A 23,600-nucleotide genomic window follows, 5' to 3' on the forward strand; every position below is an offset into this window, starting at 1 on the left:
AATGTTAAGAATAATCGACAGTATGTGGAGAAACGTGCACTTTACATTTGTCTTAGAGTAACCTTCACATAAACTCATCTGTCAACTGTCACCAACTATAAATACCAAATCAAACATAATGCAAGCTAGAACTCAGCTAAGTTTAAGTAAAGTCTAAGTATGATGTATAAATCTCAGCTAGTACAATATATATAAATAAATACAAGTGTCATAAGACAACTTACTGGGAAATCTCAACCACTATATTATATAATATGCAATCTTTGAAATAAACGAAATTTAAGTGATGTTAACCTCTATTTTCATCATAACATTTATTATTTCAATATTATTCCCAGTAGTTATCGTATTCAGACATGATTTAGTCAAAGCTTAACGTATTTTATAAGTCTTGCATTAAATTATTTAATATAATATTTATGCTCATCCCCAGAGAGTATGAAATTGGCGCGCAGTCTACAGGACTTTGGTTTCGCAGTTACAGTAACCTGTAACCCAGAAGGATTTAATAAAGTTGAAAATCGTGTGCAAGGAGTTCTGTACATACCACAAACTCACGATGAATTGGACACCGTGTGTATTTATCATTCCCTTGTTACTCATTTTTTTATGGAAAAGAGGACACCCGAGCTTCCGGTGAGAGGGTCACCTGGTACTAAGTGATCACCGCCGCCTACATTCTCTTGCAACACCAGAGGAATCACATGAGCGTTGCCAGCTCTTTAAAAAGTGTACGCACTCTATTTTAAGGTACACATGTCGTATTTTACTGGAAACACCTCACAAGGAGGCTCATTCCACAGCTTGGTCGTACGTGGAAGAAAGATCCTTGAAAACCGCACTGTGGGGGACCGCCACACATCCAGATGATGGGGATGATATCCTAATTTGTAGCGTGTCGTGCGAAGGTGGAATAAGACGACAGGAATCAGGTCAAAGTATGTCTCATTTGTTTTTGTTGTAGTGAACTTATATTATGTCTCAGCATGTTGTGCTAAACTGTATTAATTTAAGGAAACAATAGTTGATGCCTTTTTTAGATTTGAAAATTCTAAAACAATATACCGTCGCGCTAACGTGGGCGAGACATTCATCAGTACGATAAGGACAACTGTAGCTCTGTCTATAATTGTGATTAAAACACGCGACACCAACACAAAGACCGACACAGACGCACACACACCAGCTTCGCAGGCGTAGGCGCGGTCAACCGCAGCAAACCGCTGGCACTCGTCACTCTGACGATGGCCAGCGTTCCGCAAATTAGATACAACCAAGGACACAAATTGTTTTGATACCCGACGAGACCTTAGTCCTCGTCCTTTAATCGTTTCACTTTACTCCACTACACACTCGCACACGGACTGACTGACGGACTGACATACACCACATACACAACCACAAACACACACAAACAGGTACATACATGCACACAAACATTTATACAACTTACATCCAAACAAACGTTTATGGCTTTTATAATAAAGACTAAAAAAATTTAAAATTTTCAAGGAAGTTATTGGTTTTACCCCGTCTTGCAAAAATCAATTTCTCACTCGATCTCGACATTCTGAGGTCCTATCAAGCTTCCGTGACTATTCTCGCAAGGGTGTCGCTATGTGTGTGTGTGTAAGTATGTAAACCTCCTATAATTTATAAAAATTATTTTTGAACGGTTTGACCGATTTCAGCGCAGTTGGCGCCATTAGAAAGGGGTTGGCTAAGCTGAGACTATTATAATTATAATTTGGAGCGTTTTGGTCCGGTAGATTTTGAAAATTTTCAAAAATTAAGAACAAAAATTTTTTTTTGAATAACTATAAAACCACTTCACTGATCGATCCCAAAAACAAACCACTTCGATCGTGGCTAATGCGATCAAAATCAGTTGGTTCATACGTGAGATTACATGAACGAAAGAAACCGAAAAAAGTCTATTTTCGGAATTACTCCGAGATTCCTAGTTCGATCAATTTAAGGTTAAAGATCCTTAGGGCTTAAAAAACTTCGTCCTAATGTCTGTGGTTCAGACAGAGCGCCAGAATTGGATTTTACTTTCGATTATCTTCAAAATATTCTGTATAAATGCGAAACCTCACATTAAAATGTACATTTAATTTGTTGTTTAAACGGATTATTGTATTTACTGCATAATGTTGGACAAAGCTAAATAGAGTATATTGTTTATACTCACCACCACTTCTTGCTTTTCCACACCATAGACAGAAGATTTCCATCAAAAAATTTCTACTTTTGCAATAAAATACACAAATTGGTGAATGTTTGTAGTAAGTTACCTCTCCAGTGTTTTATCTTATATATAAAATTCTCGTGTCACAATGTTCGTTCCCGTACTTCTCCATTCTTCTTCTCCGGCTTGACCGATTCTCATGAAATTTTGTGAGCATATTGAGTAGGTCTGAGAATCGGCCAACATCTATTTTTCATACCCCTAAATGTTTAGGGTGGTCCACGCGAATTTTATTTTTTTGACATTCTTTTTTTAAATTTGTTTGATTATGAGTCAGCATTAAAAAATACATACAACTTCAAATTTTCACCCATCTACGATCAACAGTTACTTTTGTATCGCGATTTTAATATCGGCAATACAACGTTTGCTGGGTCAGCTAGTCTTATGTATAAAATTCTCGGGTCGCGGTGTTTGTAACCAAACTCCTCCTAAGCGGCTTAACCAATTTGTTTGAAATTTTATGTGTATATTGGGTAGGTCTATTGGCCAAAATCTATTTTACCCCTAAATATTTGTTTTTAATTTTTTTTTGACAATTTTTTTATTTTTATTTTATTATGATTCAGCATTAAAAAATTCTTACAATTTCAAATTTTCACCCGTCAACGATCAACACCTATTTTTGTATCGCCATTTATAGTATTCTATTCCGTCCACAAATACGCTATAGAGTTGCAAGATGGCAATCGAATATAATGATTATTGTAGTATGAAAAATTTTATGTATGATATATTTGGTAGGTCTGAGATTCGGTCGTCATCAATTTTTATGCAATACAAAGTTTGCTGGGTCAGCTAGTTTATTTATTTAAGTACACCACATCATAATATACAATACAATTTTCTAAGTCTTATGATGCAATTTTGTTGTTCTAATGTAAAGGACAATTGTGGTGAACATAAAAATTACAAAAATACTCCCTAATTAGTTTAAAAAAATAAAACTAATAATATGGATAAAATAAAAAAAATAAGAATTAAAAGTACTAAATATAAACTTAACCTTCTAATTGAAATAAAAGAGAGAAAAAAGGAAAACTCCTTAATTGACTATGCAGATAGAGTACCAGCTAACTGCTTATCAACACATTAAACCTGACTAGCCCGTTTTGAAATCACTACAATTATTTCTATGCGTTCTAGGTTGATGCAAAGTATTTTTCAAATCGATACAAATGGGTGATAATATCCGAGCACGTCCCATTAAAACTGCATACAGTTCGCTATGATTCAGACATAATACTGGCAAAAATACACAAGGAATCATTTCATGACAACGGTAATTATCTAATATGACTTAGTTATTACATTTTTTATTATATTTAAATGGTACCCAAAAAATATATTTCTAAGGGTATGTTCCGATATGCCCTTCGACCACTGCAAAAGTGTGACGTCAATTTAGTATACTGTGAAGCCGTTCCTTTATAGCCAGTTATACTGGTTACTATTTAAAACGGAACGCGATCCCGTATACTGTTAGCTGCATTTTTAGACGCAGCATTCAAATTAGTGTATTAAAGTTTTCTAGTTCATTAAAAAATAACTGTTGTTGGAGTAATGTCAAATTAAAAATATTTGGGATTAAACTGTAGGTATTGTTTATAAAACGTTAGGCACTCGATTGGTTTTGACTGATCACGTGATCAAAGTACTGCGAGTAGCTTACCTCGAAAACGCCAGTGCTCACAGTAGAATATGGCGGCGATTTATGACGTCATATATTTCCCTAGGGTACTGCGGCAGTATACTGCCAGTCTATAATGGAACGAATTTTTCTACAGTGATAGCACTGTGCAGTGCTCGCAGTGCAAATCGGAACATACCCTTAGACACTGCTTCCGTCTTTCCGCTTGTCTATGATCAGGCTCTATCTCATAAACCAAAGAGGAGGTAAATACTACGTCATAAGAGGCGGGGGGCTGCCTAAGTAAAAAATTGAATTTAGTTTAATAATTGATTTTAGTCATTACGGTATGGCGATTGGTAAAGAGGCTATAATCCGGCTAAGTTTGAAAGCGGGCAGTTGCTTGAAACGTAGCGGATTTCGGGTATCTTTGTTTTTACAAGTATGCCTTCATCTGTCAATCTATTGGTCACTGCATGTTTCATACACTATGGGTATGTTCCGATATGCACTGCGAGCACTGCACAGTGCTATGACTGTAGAAAAATTCGTTCCGTTATGGACTCCGTGGCGGCGACGTGGGGCGGGTCGTTCCCTTCCCTAAAATATGGTCGAGGGAGGCGATGGCTGGTCCATGCGTCATGCTCGTGAACGGGTGCTACTCGTGGGGGCTTGATGATCTTGTTACCGGGAGGTCTGCTTGATGTGTTTTTTTATTATTATTATTTCCTTTAAAGTTAAAGTTATTATATATTTTATTTTATGAAATGCTCACATAATGCCTCTATTTATTTACGGTATGTGTGGATAACTACTAGGACTACTGGAGTACTATACTCAATAACTCTTGTGTTTATAAGTATTAATTTACTTTTTTTTTTCTTTTTTTGACTTACTCATGCAAGCCTTTAAGTTTTTGACATTTCAATATTTTTGTTGCGTCACTTTGCATATATTGTAATTGAAATGATTTGTAAAACAACTAAATTGTAAATCTTGACTTAAAAGAGTGGCAATGAGTTTCTTGCTACTTCTTCTCATTAGCTCAACCCTTTACGAAGTAGCGGTAAATTCAATAAGAAACAATATTTTTATATTTTTTTTGACATTCATAAATCATTTCGGTGACCTACATGAATAAAGTGTTTTTAAATTTGAATTTGAATTTGACTGCCAGTATACTGCCGCATTACCCTAGGAAAATAAATGACGTCACAAATCGCCGCCATATTCTACTGTGAGAACTGGCGTTTTCGAGGTAAGGTACTCGCAGTACTTTGATCACGTGATCAGTCAAAACCACTCGAGTGCCTTAAATATTAGTTAAAATATTTTTAATTTGACAGTACTCCAACAAAAGTTTTTAATGAATTAGAAAACTTTAATACACTCATTTCAATGCTGCGTCAAAAAATGCAGCTGACAGTATACGGGATTGCGTTCCGTTTTAAATAGTAACCTGTATAACTGGCTATAAAGGAACGGCTTCACAGTATACTAAATTGACGTCACACTGTACAGTGGTCGCAGTGCATATCGGAACATACCCTATATCTGTCTGTGCAAATTTAACAGAGTGAGCTTATTGTCACTTCAAAAAATGTTTAATAAATCAAATGACGGATTCAAATTTTTTTTCACCTTACAGTTACTAATCTAACTAATATTGATCTTATAACTATGGAAGATATTTACGTGCACCCACAACTTGGGGCATCCAGACATCCCTGGGGAATTTGGACTCCTAAAAGTGGCTTACAAGTGTTTTATGATAGAGACAGGATGTTGCGGCGATTGAATTTGAAGAAATACCCCCTGAAGGTTGCTGTTCCGGTAATTTTCTTACATACTTATATGCCTCCATATTGATTTTGGTTTGATTTTTTTGTAATTGATACGTTATTTATACCCATTACAATGCAGTGCCGCTCAGGATTCTTGAAAAACCCAAAAATTCTGAGCGGCAATACAATTGCGCTCGTCACCCTGAGACATAAGGTTTTAAGTCTCATTTGTCCAGTAATTTCACTAGTTACGGCACCCTTATGTTATGTTATGTTCTTCATTCCAGCTCGGTCTTTATACTAACGATACATATAGCGGCTCCTTTGAAGACTACCTTCGAGATATGGCGATGCCTGAACGTGACTCCGGCATACGGTGCGGGTTTACTGCGTCTTCGCTAATTATACAGAAACTTAATGCTACGTATGTCAATTTGCTAAAGATATTCTTTTTAACTTTTAAGACGCAGCTTTTTCCCTAATCCCTAACACCTTTTATCCTAGCATTTAGCCGGAACATCTAAAGAATCAGCAGCGACATTTATGGTCGCATGGCGTAGAGACACATTCCGTCAAGTAGCCGCACATAAAGGCTGATTACCGCAACATTTAATCATAAAATCCTCGTATATAAGTTGATTTGCCGCAGTGAGATCATAGTGATTTCCTCATTAATCGTCCCGTGAAATAATTACAATATAATGTAGTTTGCCAGCACACTCAGGCGAATATATAATCCAGGATCTTGCAGAAGAGGTGAGTACTGGCTTTTCCCTTTATTCCAATGATCCCGGTTCTGTTCACCTCAGTAACTCTTTTATAAACACAGTCCATTTAAAATCCCTGGCGCAACCATATTTGTGTGTATTAAATGAGACTCACTGTAATGCTGGTTTGTGTAGAAGGCATTATCGATCAATGTAAATTATTATTATATTATATTGTAATTAATAACTTCATGATACAGATTTCGTATTATTAACCTTACCATAATGAAGTTTTCACTATTGCCATGTGGTCTTAATACACAGTTTCTTTTTTAATATTTGCGGCGGCAAAGGATGAGTGACTTACCGAATGGAAAGTGGAAACCACCGCCAATTGACATCTGTAACTACATGTCATCTTTAGTAGGATTATGCTCTTAACTTGAAGGTAATTAAGTCGTATTGGTTCTACAAGGCGACTGTGCGAGTACAAGAAACTCTTGGCGAATATTTTTGAGAAACTGTAGAATATTTTTACCTAATAATATGATTACAGCTGTGACTTCCAGTAATTTAGTATCTAAAACGATATTATTTCTTTTAATAGCGACGTGTTTATGCGAACAATTTTGAAGTTCTGAGTATTTTCTTTTGGAGTTGACTGTATGTTTCACATTTGTTTTTGATTTGCTTGTTTTACATAGGTAAAATCTTGAGAAATGAACTGTTTTTTAAATTATGTGCAGCTCAGTCTGTTGCTATAGTGTGCACGGAAGCGCTTGTCACCGCCTGAGGTATGTGAGCGGCAGGGCGAAAGAGGAAGACAAACGTCAAACGTCGCCGTCGACCATATATATTGTGTGCGTGTTGTCAATCGCGCCCTCCTCCGTCTAACCCCCCCCTCCCCCCCTGTTCGATATTAAGAATGGACTGTAGATTATTTGGTAGGCGCAATAAAGCAACCGTGAAAAAAGGAACAATGCATGTACCACCTACCTTTACTGCTCCTCGCCACACAGCATCCACCGGTGCACGGCACTACAGGAACCAACGTGGTTCGAGCCTCGAGGCTCGAAGGGCGGCCCAGAACGTCTCGGACGGAACTATCTCGTACGGCGGTCGAAGCGGAAGAGAGCTTGTGTAGGCTTATGAGTTGCGCCCACACACGCATACGTCACGCGATTGTCGCGACTAGCGCCACCGTTTGCTACCGGTTTCAACTTAGGGTTGAAGTACAGTAGCGATAGATGGCACCTTAGCAAGTTCGACCTCCACAGTTGAAATTAACCAGCACTTTACCAAATAATTTACAACGCAAAGACCGAACACCCCCACATACCTCAGAAGGTGACTAGCGCTTCCGCGCGCATTATACCTATTGCTATAACTGTTAAATTATATAAGAAAAAGTTTTATTTGTTTATTTTTATTTATTTGTTGACAATACTTACGTCTAGCCTTACAGGAATATTCCTAAAGCGCTAGTGTAACATTCACCTTAAAAAATAATGTAACATTTGAAATTAAAAAATAAAAATATAGAGATACACTTATTCTTACAATCATATAATACTTAAGTTATCAAAAGTCAAAAAATTTGTGTAAAAAACTGCAATTTTTGTGATGTGTTCCTGTTGAAAAATTAAATATTTTATTTTATTTGATGGTTGGTGATCACCACCATCCAGATTAAATCACCTTTGATGAATGGTTTGAGATTTTTCACTCCATATCCCATTGGAGTAAGGTATTGGTTTGTAAGACAAAACGGAAGCGTACATGTCTTTTAATCATTTTGGGTATAAAAATGTAACCTTTACATATTTTCTCAAATTTTGATGTAATTTGGTACTAACATACTTTACGGGCGAAGGTCTTATCATGGGAACAATTCAACTCATCTGTAAAAATTTTTGACAAGACTCCTTTAACATTTACCAGTCAATACGTATCGGAGAGCCTGTATCAAGGAATGGGTTTTATAAAAACCAATAAAAACAAAATAGTAATCCTTAATTTTTTTCTTGTCTGACAGGGAGATATTGGTGCCAACTCAGCTATGGAGCAGTGAAACGAACAATGAGAGTATGCTGATGAAAGTTAGCCAGGGCACTGCAGACATATGCGGTGGGGTCTTGAGGATCATGCACAGCCGTGTACAGAAATTGGACTATGCCATGTCTATATGGCCATTTCAGTACGTTTTTTAGACTTAAGACTTATACAAACTATTCCATTCCACTAAAAGAGAAAAGGATTTAGGCTTACGTCTGCTTTTTAACTGACTTCAAAAAAGGAAGAGGTTCTCAATTATTGGTCGGTATGTTGTTTTTATGACAATAACGGACGAGACGGGCAGGACGTTTGGCTGATGGTAATTGATAAGCCCTGCCCATTATTATTCAGTACCGCTCAGGATTCTTGAAAAATTCAAAAGTTCTGGGAGCACATTGCGCTCGTTACCTTGAGACATAAGATGTTAAGTCTCAATTGCTCAGTATGTTCACTAACTACGGCGCCGTTCAGACCGAAACCCAATAATGATTCACAGGAGAAAAGGGCGCCGTTGTGGTACCCGTAATCTAGCCGGCATCCTGTTCAAAGGAGCCTTCCACAGGTAATTGCCCTAAATCACCTTTGGGCCTGGGACTTCATATTCTTTTTATGCCCCGGGGAAGCACAGAGTCTTCTGTCAAGAGCCTTTATCTCGGGTACGCATGGTGGTATCAGGTTGAAACTAACATCATAAACTTACCTCAGTGGCTTAAAGAAGTTTATCACTCCAAAGAATCGAAAGCAATTCTGATAGTTATAATTATTCTAGTTTCGTTTAGGTTCTAGTTTATAATAGCACGCAAATAAACTAGAACCTAAAGGGATATTTTTCCATGACATTCCAAGACATGCTTGCAAATTTTTTTCGTGACAGTGAAAAATTTGATTATAAAGATTTGTTTAACTGCACAAATATCGCACTAAAATCAGCTTTTCAGTAAATGTAGCAAATTTTTGTATCATAATATATTTTAGGTTTTTAGGTATATTTCTTTATAATATTTTATATATAAACTTTAATAAACCACTAGAACTTACAGTCATGTAAAAATACAGACTGCATTAATGTAAATTTAGGAAACTCCGGGTCGTATTGTAAGCAATATTTTAAAATGAGTTTGTATAAACGAATGGTTGTTTCTTATCAATAAAAATAAAAATATAACAGAACTTCTAATTATTATAATATATACCCCATAATATAGCATAACATCCATTTAGATTAGAGAGGTTAAATTGCTCCCTAAAAACTGATTAGATAGGGCGCGATATTGCGTCATTTCTCCTCTCTTTGTTTCCGCCACGATAATTATTCTTTCTTCTTTTTTTGTTTTATCAATTTTGCAAGATCTCTTAATAATTAAAAAACTACTTTTCAATCAAAATGTTACTGCAGTTTTAACTACTCCAATCGAGACACCAGATTCTAATACCACCTCGGTTTATTTTCTGTAGTCTTTGGTTTACTTTCAGTGTTGGGTTCACGTATTTGGCAGAGAGAGAAAGTAGCAATAACATGTTCGTAGCACCGTTCACGATGTCTGTCTGGCTCTGTTGCTCTTTTATATTTGCCATTCTTCTGGGAGCGCAAAAGATCACCGCTAAAAGTGAGATGGAAAAGGAAGGGGCTTTCATGGCGGTACTGGCAACATTTCTTCAGCAAGGTATTGATCTACCTATTTTTATCTATCTTTTAATTTTTTGCCAGAAACTGTCATAACCATAATGTTAATACCAGGAACAGACATAAACTGATGATGCCTACTACTCGGCTAAGTCGAGTTAGTAAGTCTTTTGTGGGGCGATGTATATGTATATGTATTTTACAACAAGATCCCAGAAAATGTTCAAAACAAAGGTGTTACGTTATTCAAAAGAATTGTTAAAAAACGTTTGTGTGGTAAAGGTTACTATAACATAAATGACTTTCTTAATGATACCACGGATTGGGAATGGAGCGACCGCCCTCGGTCTATTAAATAATAAGTTTAATTGTACAATGTTACTTTGTAAATGTTACTTTAATTGTAAAACATATTTTTGATGAAAAAAAAAGCCCGCTGAGTTTGTTGCGCCCATTCTTCTCAGGCCTGAGGCATTCACTTTGGAATGGGTGGTAGTATTTTTGACTTTCAATAAGTGATTTCACATCCTATTTTGAATAAAAATATTTGAATTTGAATTTGAATTTATATAGCTGAAATAATAATAGTAAAGAATAAACAGCACCTACTAATATGGATGGAATGGAGCGAACTCTCCTATTCCTAGGCTGTTCAAGATGGTAAACATATATAGTAATTACATCGATATTAATTTCACGTCTTCTGTCCCATACAGTACGTAAATTATTTCCCCCTTATTCATAATAGTCTGCTAACTTAAAGCATTGTTAATTCTCACTCTGTCTTATTCTACTGACCTAAGTCAGAATGAGAAAAAACACTCCTTAGCGGCTGTTTTAAGTTAGCGGACCATTATGAAAAAGGGGGTTTGTATGTAAGTTTAGTGAATAAAATGTGGTCACAATAATTATATTTCTTAGTCTTTTATAATAATAATTTAATTCCAAATCATTTAACCATTATTACTTGTTAGCGTATAAGTTTTATTTTCTCTTAAACTAATATTTACTTTGTGAAAATTATTAAAGCATGTGGTAGATATCTGTAATTGTTTCTTACATTATTATACATACAATAAATATTGGTGTTTCTAAATAAATATATAAAGATATGATAAGCAAAATTGTAACAAACATATTCTAGTTTTTATAAATATAAAGGATCTTAAACGTTGTGGTTATGACGACGAACTTAAGGCGACACTAAATGCCGGCGACCTTGAGCGATATGAGTTCACGGCTCCTATGTAATATGCCAATATTTTCAAAATTCTTGCGTCAAAAATTTGACATTTTGACAGACGCAAACAGTTTAATTGACTATCCTCATTATTGATTACTAATCTTAATAAATGTACCAACACAAAAAAGTAAAAGCTATAAGAATAACTTTTATGTGAGCAGTATACTAAACAAATGCATCATGCCGAGAAAAAACTTGTTTAACTGCAAACAAAACTGGTAATTCATAATAGCTCTGGAGTGTTAAGTTTAACTAACAGCAAGCATTAGCAACCTATAAGTAAGACTTAAGGGTATGTGTAACAGGATAAAGTAGTGTTTATAGCTCCAAATGCTATATTTTCACCACAAAACTTGTCTAAAAACACCTTGTTTGCGTGTTTTCTGCTTACTCTTCGCCTTACTATGTACGCATGATCCGTGTTCTTTTAAAATCAGCTTTATGTATCTTAAGAGCAAGTAATTAAGCGAGTGTTGACATATTAGTCAAGATTATTTGCTGTTAGATTGTTTTTAGAAACCATTATTGGGATTATTGAATCAATATTCCAATATTGTTCTAAGGTCGAGATAGTTTTTCATTTTGTCTATCGCAGCTTTCACAATGTTATCATTACACGGCGCTGTGACATCAACAACAAATGCCCAACGCTCAAACCCAGGGGCGTGCATATAATATAGGCAATTAGGCAGTGCTTACCTCGTTATGAACCTATATAAATATAGCATTAGTGTTAAAGTTAATTCGGTTCTGTTATTTTATAACCAAGCTTCAATTTAACACCCACTCATAAAATGTTTTGCTTACGCTAGATTCGAAATACCTACGGTAAACAATCTTTTCATTTTCCAAGGCTCAACTACGACTAGTTAGATCCACAGTGCCTATCTTACTAGAAAACCAATGCACGCCCCTGCTCCAACCAATCCTACCTACGAAGCTACCTTACTTGTATAGTACAAGATATTCTTTGCACAGTTGCTATTCATCGTGAATATCAGTGCTGTTTCATAGCCACGGCCGTGTCATAGATAATCCTGAGTCAGTGATCCATTTCCCGCACACGGAACTCTCCAATATTAAATCAATCATTGTTTAAATACGTTCTTTTTAATTTTGTACTTTTAAATTATTCTATTTAATGTATCGTGTGAGTGTTTTGTAAAATAAATGTTTTTCTTTCTTTCTGGCTTTCTTTATAACTGCATACTTGTTTAATTCATCTTTATTTATGTTGGTTGCGGGTCTTCGTCGGGGTTCATTCTCCAAGTCAAATTTTCCTATACAAAAGTGATTAAAACCAAAAAGGTGTGTTTATTAGCCGTCTTCTCTTACTGATTACTGTGAGTTATTTCTGCTGCTTTACTTCCACGCCTGGTACTAGTATGTAGAAATATGTACTGTAATTTTCCATATATCCATCTTCTTACAATTTTATTTATAAAAGGGGTTTCCTCACTTCTGGGATTAAATATACAAATTCAATTTGTACCAAAATTAGGAAAAAACCACGAAAAAGAAAAAGGTCGCTGATAGTAATGCTCATAGTACTTTCTTTGATTAACGCGAGTGTTACACATTTAAATAAAACACTTTTAAAATTGCAGATGAACTTTCATTTTTCATCTGCAGTCCCCCTGAAAACGAGATCTGGAAAGGTCTTGAAACGTCGGGTTAACTAAAATAAAAATGTAACTTTTACGCAAACATCTAATGTAAAACCGTTACAATTACACGCGTTTTAATCCTTTAAAAGTGTTTTATTATAATTTAGATAGTAATGCTTCTTAAGCTGCTATTCTGGCTCCATATTGTTGCGTAGCAACCCTTCGAAGTATATGACGAGAGTTGTCAAACTTCAAGACATTGTTAATTTCAACAGCTCCGTCAGCAATACTCGTAGCTCAGCGGAAAAGTGTTTACTTTAGACGCTGTAGACCCGGGTTCGATACACCTACCAGTGTACGGATTTTTTTGGGTTTTGTAAAGTTAAAGGAAATTTCTAATAAGTTCAGGATCAAATCGAACAGAAAAAAAGGGATGGAAAATGTGTAAGCAGGATAAAAATAGTTAAAAGAATTTTCTAGTACAATTTAAATTTAAAGATGGAATGGGAGAATCATTTTGAAAATAGAACGGATCCGGGGGTATATAAGCCGTACTAAGCGTGGCCTACGGCAGTTCTATTTCTGACTCGAAAGAGTAAAGAAGAAGAAGAAGAAGAAAAGAAGAAGTAGTGAAAAGTGGAAGTGTTCCAAGAAGAAGAAGATAGAAGAGACTTAGTGTTCGGTGCGTTGTGTAGTTAGTGTGTGACGCGTTGAAGGTACCGCCGCCCACAAGAGGAACAGCGGCAGACCGGCGAAGTGCAAGTTCAGAAAAAGTGAACGCAAATAAAGACTCGTTCCTATAAGCGGAGTATTATTTCCAATCCCTGACCCACTCCCGTGTCAATATTATGATGATCAAGTTACATCGTTCAAACTTCTTTAAGAATATATACATAAGGTCTACATCAATTAACTTTAACATTATCAAACATTAACAACAACATTAACATAATATTAATAAACGTGTAAAGTGCCAGCTAAGCAAAAAATGTGTTGCACCATTTGACAATTTTTAGATGACGTCATAATTTTGTTAATGTTAAATAGCGACCTGTTAAAAGTTTCCAATAATATATAATCTACATATATAAAAATTAATTGCTGTTCGTTAGTCTCGCTAAAACTCGAGAACGGCTGGACCGATTTGGCTAATTTTGGTCTTGAATTATTTGTGGAAGTCCAGGGAAGGTTTAAATGGTGAATAAATATGAAAGTGTTCGGAATTAAATAAAAACAACAATTTTGTTTCTCCTTTAATGTGTACCCCGTCGTCCGATATTTGTTTTGTATGGACATATTTGTATATACATTTTCTATGAGAGAATTTATTGACGCACGGTTTGACAGTTCTGCTGTGAAACAATTTCATTACATCAACAGGGAGCATATTTTACGTAATAATTCTTATGTTAAGATATATTATTGACAAATAAATAATAAACATTATTTTATTTATAATATACAGAACAACGTCTGTCGGGTCAACTAGAATATATATAAAATATTCGATATTGACTTGATGTTTCACTTTTTAATTTTAACTATGCCAAGGAATATGGTGCAACACACTCCGCAGTTATGTTTAAGTCACCGACATTCTATGATGCAACCCAGTTTGAATGTTTAATATTCATGCTGTACTATCGGAATACAATAGAAAATATTATTATAGGATTAAGTGGCTACATTATTCATCCGTCGAAAGAGCAAATAACCGCTTAAAAAAAGAAATGGACAATATGATTTGAGTCGTATTACAAAACAAATCAAATTCTTGGATTTTTACACGCTTTCTATTAGCTTCACCTGTATGTATGTTTGTTTGTAATTGTAACCAACTCATTTGGGCGCGATTTTGACCCACTTTAAACTTCTCACTCAAACTTCGTAGATTTATCGAGAACCGATGACAATACATTAATTTGATAAGATTATTCACTTTTTCAATTTGTAATTCATTTGATATTCATCTATAAGTCTATAAGATGTTAATTTTAAATTTCAGCCATTATTTTAAACTATTTATCTAATATTAGGAAATTTTCGAATACCAAAGTGTATTTTTTATGCAACAATGCAAATATTAGTTTAAAAAAACATGCTCTTATATATAAACCAAACTTAAAAGTAGGAAATATTTTCTATGTTTTAGTTTGCTTTCTATAAAAAGCGTGTTTTTTTTTTTTTTTTAACTACTGTTTATTTCTTAAATATTTTTGAACCTCACAGATGCAAGTGCAGTTCCCCACGGGATATCCGGTCGTTGGACGTTTCTGGTACTCTCTATATCAGCAATGTTAGTACACGCATACTACACGTCAGCGATAGTATCAGCTCTCATGAGCACCGGCAGAAGTGGTCCTGACTCTCTTCGCGCCCTGGGAGACTCTCGGTACGAGATCGCTAGCGAGGATTACGACTATATGAGATATTTGATGTTTGATGTGAGTTAGTATATGCGAAACATTTTCCTATTTAATGTCAGTCTTTTAAATTCAAATTCCTCAGCTCAAGGATTGGTGTCCGCTGCGCTCTCAACTAGATACCGCACTACCTAAAAACAATGGTTTTTTATTACGGTTACTATTAGATGCTTGTGTGCGTGGCATCTTGACACTTATGGCCATCTTTCATATTTTGTAACATACGCTTCCTGTTATTTTACATTGAAATTAATAAAATACAAAATACTTACTGATGATATGTGATCCCAGTGTCATTCTTATTTCTTGTAGTACTATTTTTACTAAGTTTTACTACGCAAACCGGCATTTTAGTTTCTATTATTAAGTTTAAGAGTGTAATGTACGTCCACGTCACACATTATTCGAGACTGGCTCGAGTACGTCCGTTGGGCGTAGTATTAGTTGCCGCACTTTGCCACTACGCCTGCGGTATCTCAGTATTAATGTACGTCAAATTCATATATTTTTATTCAAAATAGTTCTTAAAATATCTTATTGAACGTCAAAAACTACTATTCGAAAATTTGTGCCCCAGACTTGAGAAGAATAGATGTAAAAAACTCAGGGGTTCTCATTTTTTCAATAATATTTCAATACAACATAATTTATCTATATATATAAAAATTAATTGCCGTTCGTTAGTCTCGCTAAAACTCGAAAACAGCTGTACCGATTTGGCTAATTTTGGTCTTGAATTATTTGTGGAAATCGAAAGAAGGTATAAGAGCTGAATAAATATGAAAATGTTCAAAATTAAAAAAAAAATGTTTTTCCTTTGATGTGTCCCCGTCGTGCAGAAATCAAATCGAAAGAATAGTTTAAAATGAATAACTAACTAGAATCTTTGTATACGTCTAACTTTCTCAGGAGGTAAAAAACAATCTTTTTCTCAGGAGGTAAAAAACAATCTTAATTTTAGCTACCTATAGTTGGTAGATTAACTACAGTTGTTAACTATGATGGCAATACAAAGTTTGCTGGGTCAGCTAGTTATAAATAATTTTAATAGCTCAAGGGCGGCCACTCAATTGAGCATGCCTGATCTGTGGTATCATTAAGAAAATGAATTATGTTCTAGTAACCTTTTACCACACTTTAACCACATAAACATTTTATTTTAGCTTCACCTGTATGTATATTTATATGTAACTGACTCATTTGGGCGCGAATTTGACCCACTTAAAACGGCCATATTTCGTTCAAACTTCGTAGATTTATCGAGGACCGATGACAATACAATGATTTGATAAAATTATTCCATTTATCAATTTGCAAATTAAAATTTTTGTATATAATATTCATCTATCGTCGATAAGGAAGGACTTGATGTGAATATTAAATTTCAACAATTAGGTATGCTTAACTGATTTATCTAACATTAGGAAATTTTCGAAAACAAAAGAGAATTTAATTAATTTAATGCGTGGAAAGCCACTGGTGTGGAATGCGACTTGTGTGGACACGCTAGCCCCCTCTCATATTGAACATTCATCGAGAGCGGTGGGTGCAGCGGCGGAATCTGCCGAAAACCTAAAGCGGAGGAAATATGCATCACTCGGTGATGGATACATATTTGTTCCCTTTGGGGTGGAGACGATGGGTCCTTGGGGTTCATCGGCACAAAAACTCGTAAAAGAGCTATCCAGGCGTCTAACCGATTTAACAGGTGACCCAAGATCTGGTACGTACCTCTGTCAAAGGATAAGTTTGGCCATACAAAGAGGTAACGTTGCCAGCTTCATGGGCAGCCTTACCTGCCGATAGCAATCTAAATGATATTTTCTATTTGTAATTAATTAATTTTGTTAGATTATTTAAGTTTATTTTTTTATAATTTGTATAAATAGCGTTATTAATTACTAAGTAATATGTTATAATTTGAATGTGTATTTAATGCGTGTTTTTAAGTTTATTAAACTAGATATTATTATAAGTTATACATTTGTTTAGCATATTTCTAGAATCACTATCTAACAAGTATTTTGTTAACTTGATTGTAGCTGATGATGGTTCGACCATTAAAAGCCTGAATTGACATTGAATACTGAAAATTCAATCTAGGTTATAAACCATTCATCTCCAAATTAAAATATCTAGCAGTCATCTTTATATATATATATATATATATATATAATTCTTCTGTACGTGTGTTGACAGTGAACTCCTCCTAAACGGCTGGACCGATTTGAATGAAAATTTCTGTGTCTGTGTGTCTTGAACACTCAAGTGGATTCGAGGATGGCTTAGATTCACAATTGAACTACTTCTAAAACCAATTTTGGTTATTTTTTTAAGAGTGTTCCAGTGAATTTGTGATTGGTTTAGATTCTCAATACAGTCCACATATAATTCTCCTACGTATGTTAGAAATCTCCTCCTAAAGTCTGGACCGATTTTTCAAATTTAACACATGTGTAGGTACAGGACAACGTCTGTCGCGTCCGCTAGTAGTAATATATAATATAATACGTCGAAAGATTTTTGTGCTTTTTTTGTTTTCAAGTCCCATTGTAAAAAAAAATATAATATAAAATTGGATTTTTTTTAAGCCTTCGGTTAAATTAGTCCAAATATCAAAATTTTTGCTTCTAAAAATGCAGAAGTAAAATTTATATCAGATGTGGAGATGCAGAAATAAAAATTATTATCTAATTTTTGTAGGCATCAATTATTAAAGAATTATTTTAATCTTTAAATACGACCTATTCAACTCGATATTATATACTATATAACTATCTACATATTATTATACTATTGTAATTACGGAAATATCTTGGAAATATTATACTATATAATATGTATTACAAAAATTGCAACTTACTGATTAATATGATTCAAAGCATCATGTAGTATTGCATTCTTGCAGTGTGGCTTGCGTACTATGATAACAAAGGAAACAAACTGTGAACTGAATTTCCTTTTACTGTAGCAGTCTAGTGAAACTCTGTAAGAAAAAAGCGATTCTCTGGATTGTACATAACGTTCAGAAGATTGACAGGCGAATGACAAATCCGTGCGCGAGGGGGTGAAAGGGGAACGGGAGAAGCCCCTCCAGTGAACGTGAAACCTCACGTTTCAGCGGGGTCCAGAGATAATATGGCCGTATGGTAAAATTACATGACATGTGTAACAGATCAAAAATTAAATTCTCTACGTGATTTTGAACAATATCGAACCCAGTGAAGCAATGGGGTTCTATGTATAAAACGTCATTGCAGTGAACGCTCGAACACAAGTCAGAATATGAGATACTCGAATCGCATTCAGTATTAAACTAACAGAGATGACATTTTATGAGCTAATAATAAACGTTATACGGCCTTATAAATAAAATTGGCATACAATTATAACTAATCATAAACCAAGAATATGTAAAATGTTTACAAATAGACATTTTGCTTACGAATTGTTTGTTCGGACGTATAAAGTTTCCCGCGTTTATTTGCAAGGCAGCTTGTCATTCGGAATACTTCAGAATTATCATTATATTGACAGTGTTGTCAACGATAATGTAAACATTTTGCATTTTCTTTGTTTATCATCAGTTATAATTTTATACCAAGTTTATTTGTAAGGCCGATATAGTTTAAAAAATAAGAGCGATCTATATTTTAAATAATAAACATACAATATACACGGGTTACACCATGGACTTATTATATACTAGCGTAAAGACAAACAAAGCATGCAGGAGAGACGAACAACTCTAATCTTGTAAAAAACGGAGATAGCTGAAATCCATTACGTTTCAAGCAATTGTTTGCTTTCAAACTTAGCCGGATTATACTTCATCGCCCAATCGCGACACTGCAATTACTACTATTTCAAACAAATGTCAAATGACTATCTATACTAAACTAAATTTAAATTTTTACTTACTCCCGCCTCTTATTACGTAGTATTTACATCCTCTTTGTACTGTAGTTCCAGATCGATAAGGCATGACATTAAAAGAAGCGCGTATTCTTTGAATTTGTTTAAGAACATCCGCGGCCATTTTGTTTTTGTAGGTGCAGACAAATTGGGAGGACTTGGAATATCTGAAACGCAAGAAGATGAACGCAAAGTTCTACCAGAACATACAGACTGGTGTCAAAATGATACGAGATGGTCAAGTGGCTTATCACACCGAGTTCAATCAATTATATCCTCATTTGAGCTCGTTCACTGATGACCAGCTGTGTAAGCTTCAGTTCATTGACACTGTTCCGGAGGTTAGCATTTAGTCTACGCCAAATTATGATGTTTTATAAATTCCTTCTGTATTTCTATTAAAAATTCGTAGATTTGTGTCCGTTGAGAAGAATAAACCAGAAAATGGTGAGGGTTCGCATTTAATTGGAATGTGTCATAATAATAAATTCGACTTGAAATTACGGAGTAGAAAAGTGAGTTACTAAATTGGTAGTATATGAGTTCTCTCTGCATCTTCTACCGCATTTATCACGGGGACTGTTCAGAGGAGTTATTCGGTTTAGTTCCAGCGGCCGAATTCCACCACCGGACATTAAGTCAATATATTAATATTTATATAATATACTTATATTTTTTTATGAAAATAAGGGATGAGACGAGCCGTACGTTCAACTGATAGTAATTGATGAGCCCTGCCCATTACAATGCAGTGCCGCTCAGGATTCTTGAAAAACTCAAAAATTATGAGCGGCACGATAATTGCGCTCGTCACCTTCAGACATAAGATGTTAAGTCTCATTTGCCCAGTAATTGCACTAGCTACGGTGCCCTTCAGACCGAAACACGGTAATGTTTACACATTACTGCTTCACGGCAGAAATAGACGCTGTTGTGGTACCCATAATCTAGCCGGCATCCTGCGCAAAGGAGCCTCCCACTGGAAAATTAAAAAAATATATGTAGATATTTTAAATTAAGAAACGATATCAATATGCTTAATATCGCGTAAATTTAAATTGATTTATGTTAAGATAATTTATACGTTTAGGTAGAGTCTCTTGCTGTTAGACAGCCCATGACAACAGGCCAGGTTTATTACTTTAGCGTGTCTATTTATGTATCTACATCTACGACAGCTACATCTAACACTCGCTATTTTTTAGTGTGCGTACGTTTCTGAAAATAGAGGCTAACAGTTCACCGCTATTTTTATGACGTGTTTACAGCTGTCACAGTCTATCTAGACGCATAAATTATCTAAGAATTTGTTTATCCCGCCTTGACTGTATATTCGCGCGAGACCTTGTTTTATTATTTTTTTTTATTTTTTTTGGGAAACTTACAGCCATTTTTACAAATTTTACACAACAAATAGATTAATAAATGCTAATTACAAGCTTTAATTACAATAGGTTATTTAAATAAATAAATAAATGTTATGACTTGCGTTAATGAGAGAAATAAATTATTTTTAGAAAATTGTTATTTTTAAAGAGATATCCCACAGTTCTGGGATTAATAAAATTAAATTTGTAACCAAAATTTCAACCTCTTAAGCCTTTCGGGTTCTGTCCAAGCGCTCTTCCACTGAGCAAACCGTTCGAGTAACGCATCGTTCGTAAATCTTTGTATGTCTTGTTCAACTCTCAGGTTTTGACTCCACCTACAGTATCTCAAGTCAATAATTGCATATCAAGGCAATTATTGGGGTTGCAAGTTGGCTCAGTGGAAGAGCGCTCGGACGGTTGCGGGTTCGAGTCCCTCATCGTTCATAAATTTTGGTTACGTATTTTATTTTATTTTTAGATATTATCCTGGATAGCGACAACGAAGCGTGGACAATGGACTGACATGATTAAGTCTACAGGAAGTTGGCTTCATGAGACAGGACTAGCGAAACGCACTGTGTCTCGCCTTCGTATAAAACCTCCTCCATGTTTGGCCTCTTTGCTCGCTGAGAGAGTGAACATCTACGACATAGCACCTGTTCTTGTACTAACTCTCATGGCCGTTGTTTTATCTTTAATCATACTCCTGATAGAGTATTCGGTGGCTAAGTTCACGAAACAAAGAAAGAAGGAGTCAGAAGAGGTTTCTGAAGAAGAATTTATTGAAGATAATTTACAATAATACCCTACTCACCTAATTTTAATAATCTACGGCCGTTTTCACAACCGCGTGTTTTGTTCGAAATTTCTTGCCTCGCACAGCGACTTTGTGGAATCAACTACCGGCAGCGGTATTCCCGAACAGATACGACTTAGGGACCTTCAAGAAAAAAGCATACTCCCACCTTAAAGGCCGGCAACGCATTTCTTGACACACCTGTTGTTGCGGATGTCCATGGGCGGTTGACTCACCTCTCCCCTTCCCGTGAGCCTCTTGCCCGTTTGCCCCCTCTCATATAAAAAAAACTTACATTTCAATTACCCATCGAAATATATTGGACATAACTATGGATAGGTAAGATATGTCATAATAAGGTGATAGCAATCTATCCGTAACTAGAGATACGTTATTGAAAACGGCCGCTAGTCACTCTCAAGCTTATCGTAGATACTCCACAGATAGCTGATAGAAATTTTAAGGCCATCAGATTTCACATGAAACCTTCTCTTTATTTTGTGATTTTAAGGTAATTAAATAAAATTATATTAATTAATTTCTTTTGTCTTTTAAAAACACTTTAATGACGTATATTTTAGATAATTCATACGTCTAGATAAATTATGACAGCTGTGAAAACGTTGAAAAATAGCGGCGAACTCTAAACTTCTATTTTCAGCATTGCCTTGTCAACTACTACTACTACTTTATTAATAAACCTGGCCTGTTGTAATGACAACCTAATATTCATTGCCTAATATTATTTTATTGCCTATTCATTGTCGGATAGTGCCCACGTTTCACTCTGTTGACTAATTGGGAAGCTTCCTTAGAGCTTTGAGCATAAATCGGTGGCATAAAAACAATCGGTATGAAAGTTACATCTTTTTGGATGTGGGTTTTATTAAATTTATATTAATTACTTGCTGACCCGACAGACGTTATTCTATACATCTAATATATAAAATTCTCATGTCGTGGTGTTTGTACTTAAACTCCTTCGAAACGGCTTGACCATTTCTCATGAAATTTTGAGTGCATATTGGGTAGGTCTGAGAATCGGAAAACATCTATTTTTCATCCCCCTAAATGTTAAGGGAGGTCCACGCCAATTTTTTTTTTATTTTTTTTTTGACATTTTTGTTAATATTTGTTTGATTTTGAGTCAGCATTAAAATACATACAACTTCAAATTTTCACCCATCTACGATCACCAGTTACTTTTGTATCGTACGATTTTAATATCAGCAATACAACGTTTTCGGGGTTAGCTAGTAATAAATAAAATATTGTTTCTTATGAATTTGTCAATAATATTTCTTAACATCAAGAATTATTTCGTATAATATGCTCAATAAAGTTTATGAATTTGTTTCTCAGCAGAACTGTCAAACCATGTCCATACAAAACAAATATTGGATACAAAAATAATTATGGGTCCAAAACCGAAATAAAAACTATCCTATCTCTCATGTTGGACTAAACTGCACTCCATTAAGTAATCCCCATTAAAATCCGTTCATTAGTTTAGGAGTTCACTGGAAACAAACTTCATGACACTGGATTTATATATTATACTAGCTGACCCGACAAACGTTGTTCTGTAGTTAAAAAATTTTTTGATAGGTATTTGTCAATAATATTTCATAACAGCAAGAATTATTTCGTAAAAATGCTCCCTGTTGTTATAATGATATTGTTTCACAGCGGAACTGTCAAACCATGCGTCAATAAATTCTCTTACAGAAAATATGTCCATACAAAAAAAATTGGAAATAAAAATAATTATGGGTCCCAAACCGAAAAAAAAATTATCCTCTCTCTCAAGTTGGACTAAACTGCACTCCATGAAGTAATCCCCATTAAAATCCGTTCATTACTTTAGGAGTTCACTTGAAACAAACATCAGGACACTGGATTTAAATATATCAAGATTAATTAGTCCATTCACGCTTAGTACATAGTTATAAACACATAATAAGCTGAATTCACAAAATAGCACAAGTTTTGCTGACAGCAATGTCAGACAAATAGCTGATGTCATCTGTAAACACGAAACACATTGTTACGTAATAACAAAAAGTATGCATTATGACCGCGACCTTTTCTGCTTAAATTTTTTACGGAAATTTTATTTATTTTCTTTAACAGTCCCGTAAAATTTGTCCAGCCTTTTCCACTAAATTTTGTAAATTGACTGTAACAGACAGACG

At 34.9% G+C, this 23,600-nt stretch overlaps 1 protein-coding gene across 1 annotated transcript; it reads left to right on the plus strand.

The window, feature by feature from the left end:
- The first annotated feature begins 438 nt into the window (after positions 1-438).
- Positions 439-21,896, plus strand: LOC126979553 (ionotropic receptor 75a-like). The gene is made up of 9 exons (XM_050828917.1): positions 439-573; positions 3,398-3,533; positions 5,530-5,714; positions 5,953-6,089; positions 8,408-8,569; positions 9,901-10,091; positions 15,131-15,345; positions 19,377-19,580; positions 21,088-21,896. The coding sequence occupies exons 1-9, from the start codon at positions 439-441 to the stop codon at positions 21,409-21,411; spliced, it is 1,689 nt and encodes a 562-aa protein (XP_050684874.1). The 3' UTR covers positions 21,412-21,896.
- Positions 21,897-23,600: the final 1,704 nt, after the last annotated feature.

This window comes from Leptidea sinapis, chromosome 1, assembly GCF_905404315.1.
Source record: "Leptidea sinapis chromosome 1, ilLepSina1.1, whole genome shotgun sequence".
In the NCBI taxonomy this organism is placed as follows: Eukaryota; Metazoa; Arthropoda; class Insecta; order Lepidoptera; family Pieridae; genus Leptidea; species Leptidea sinapis.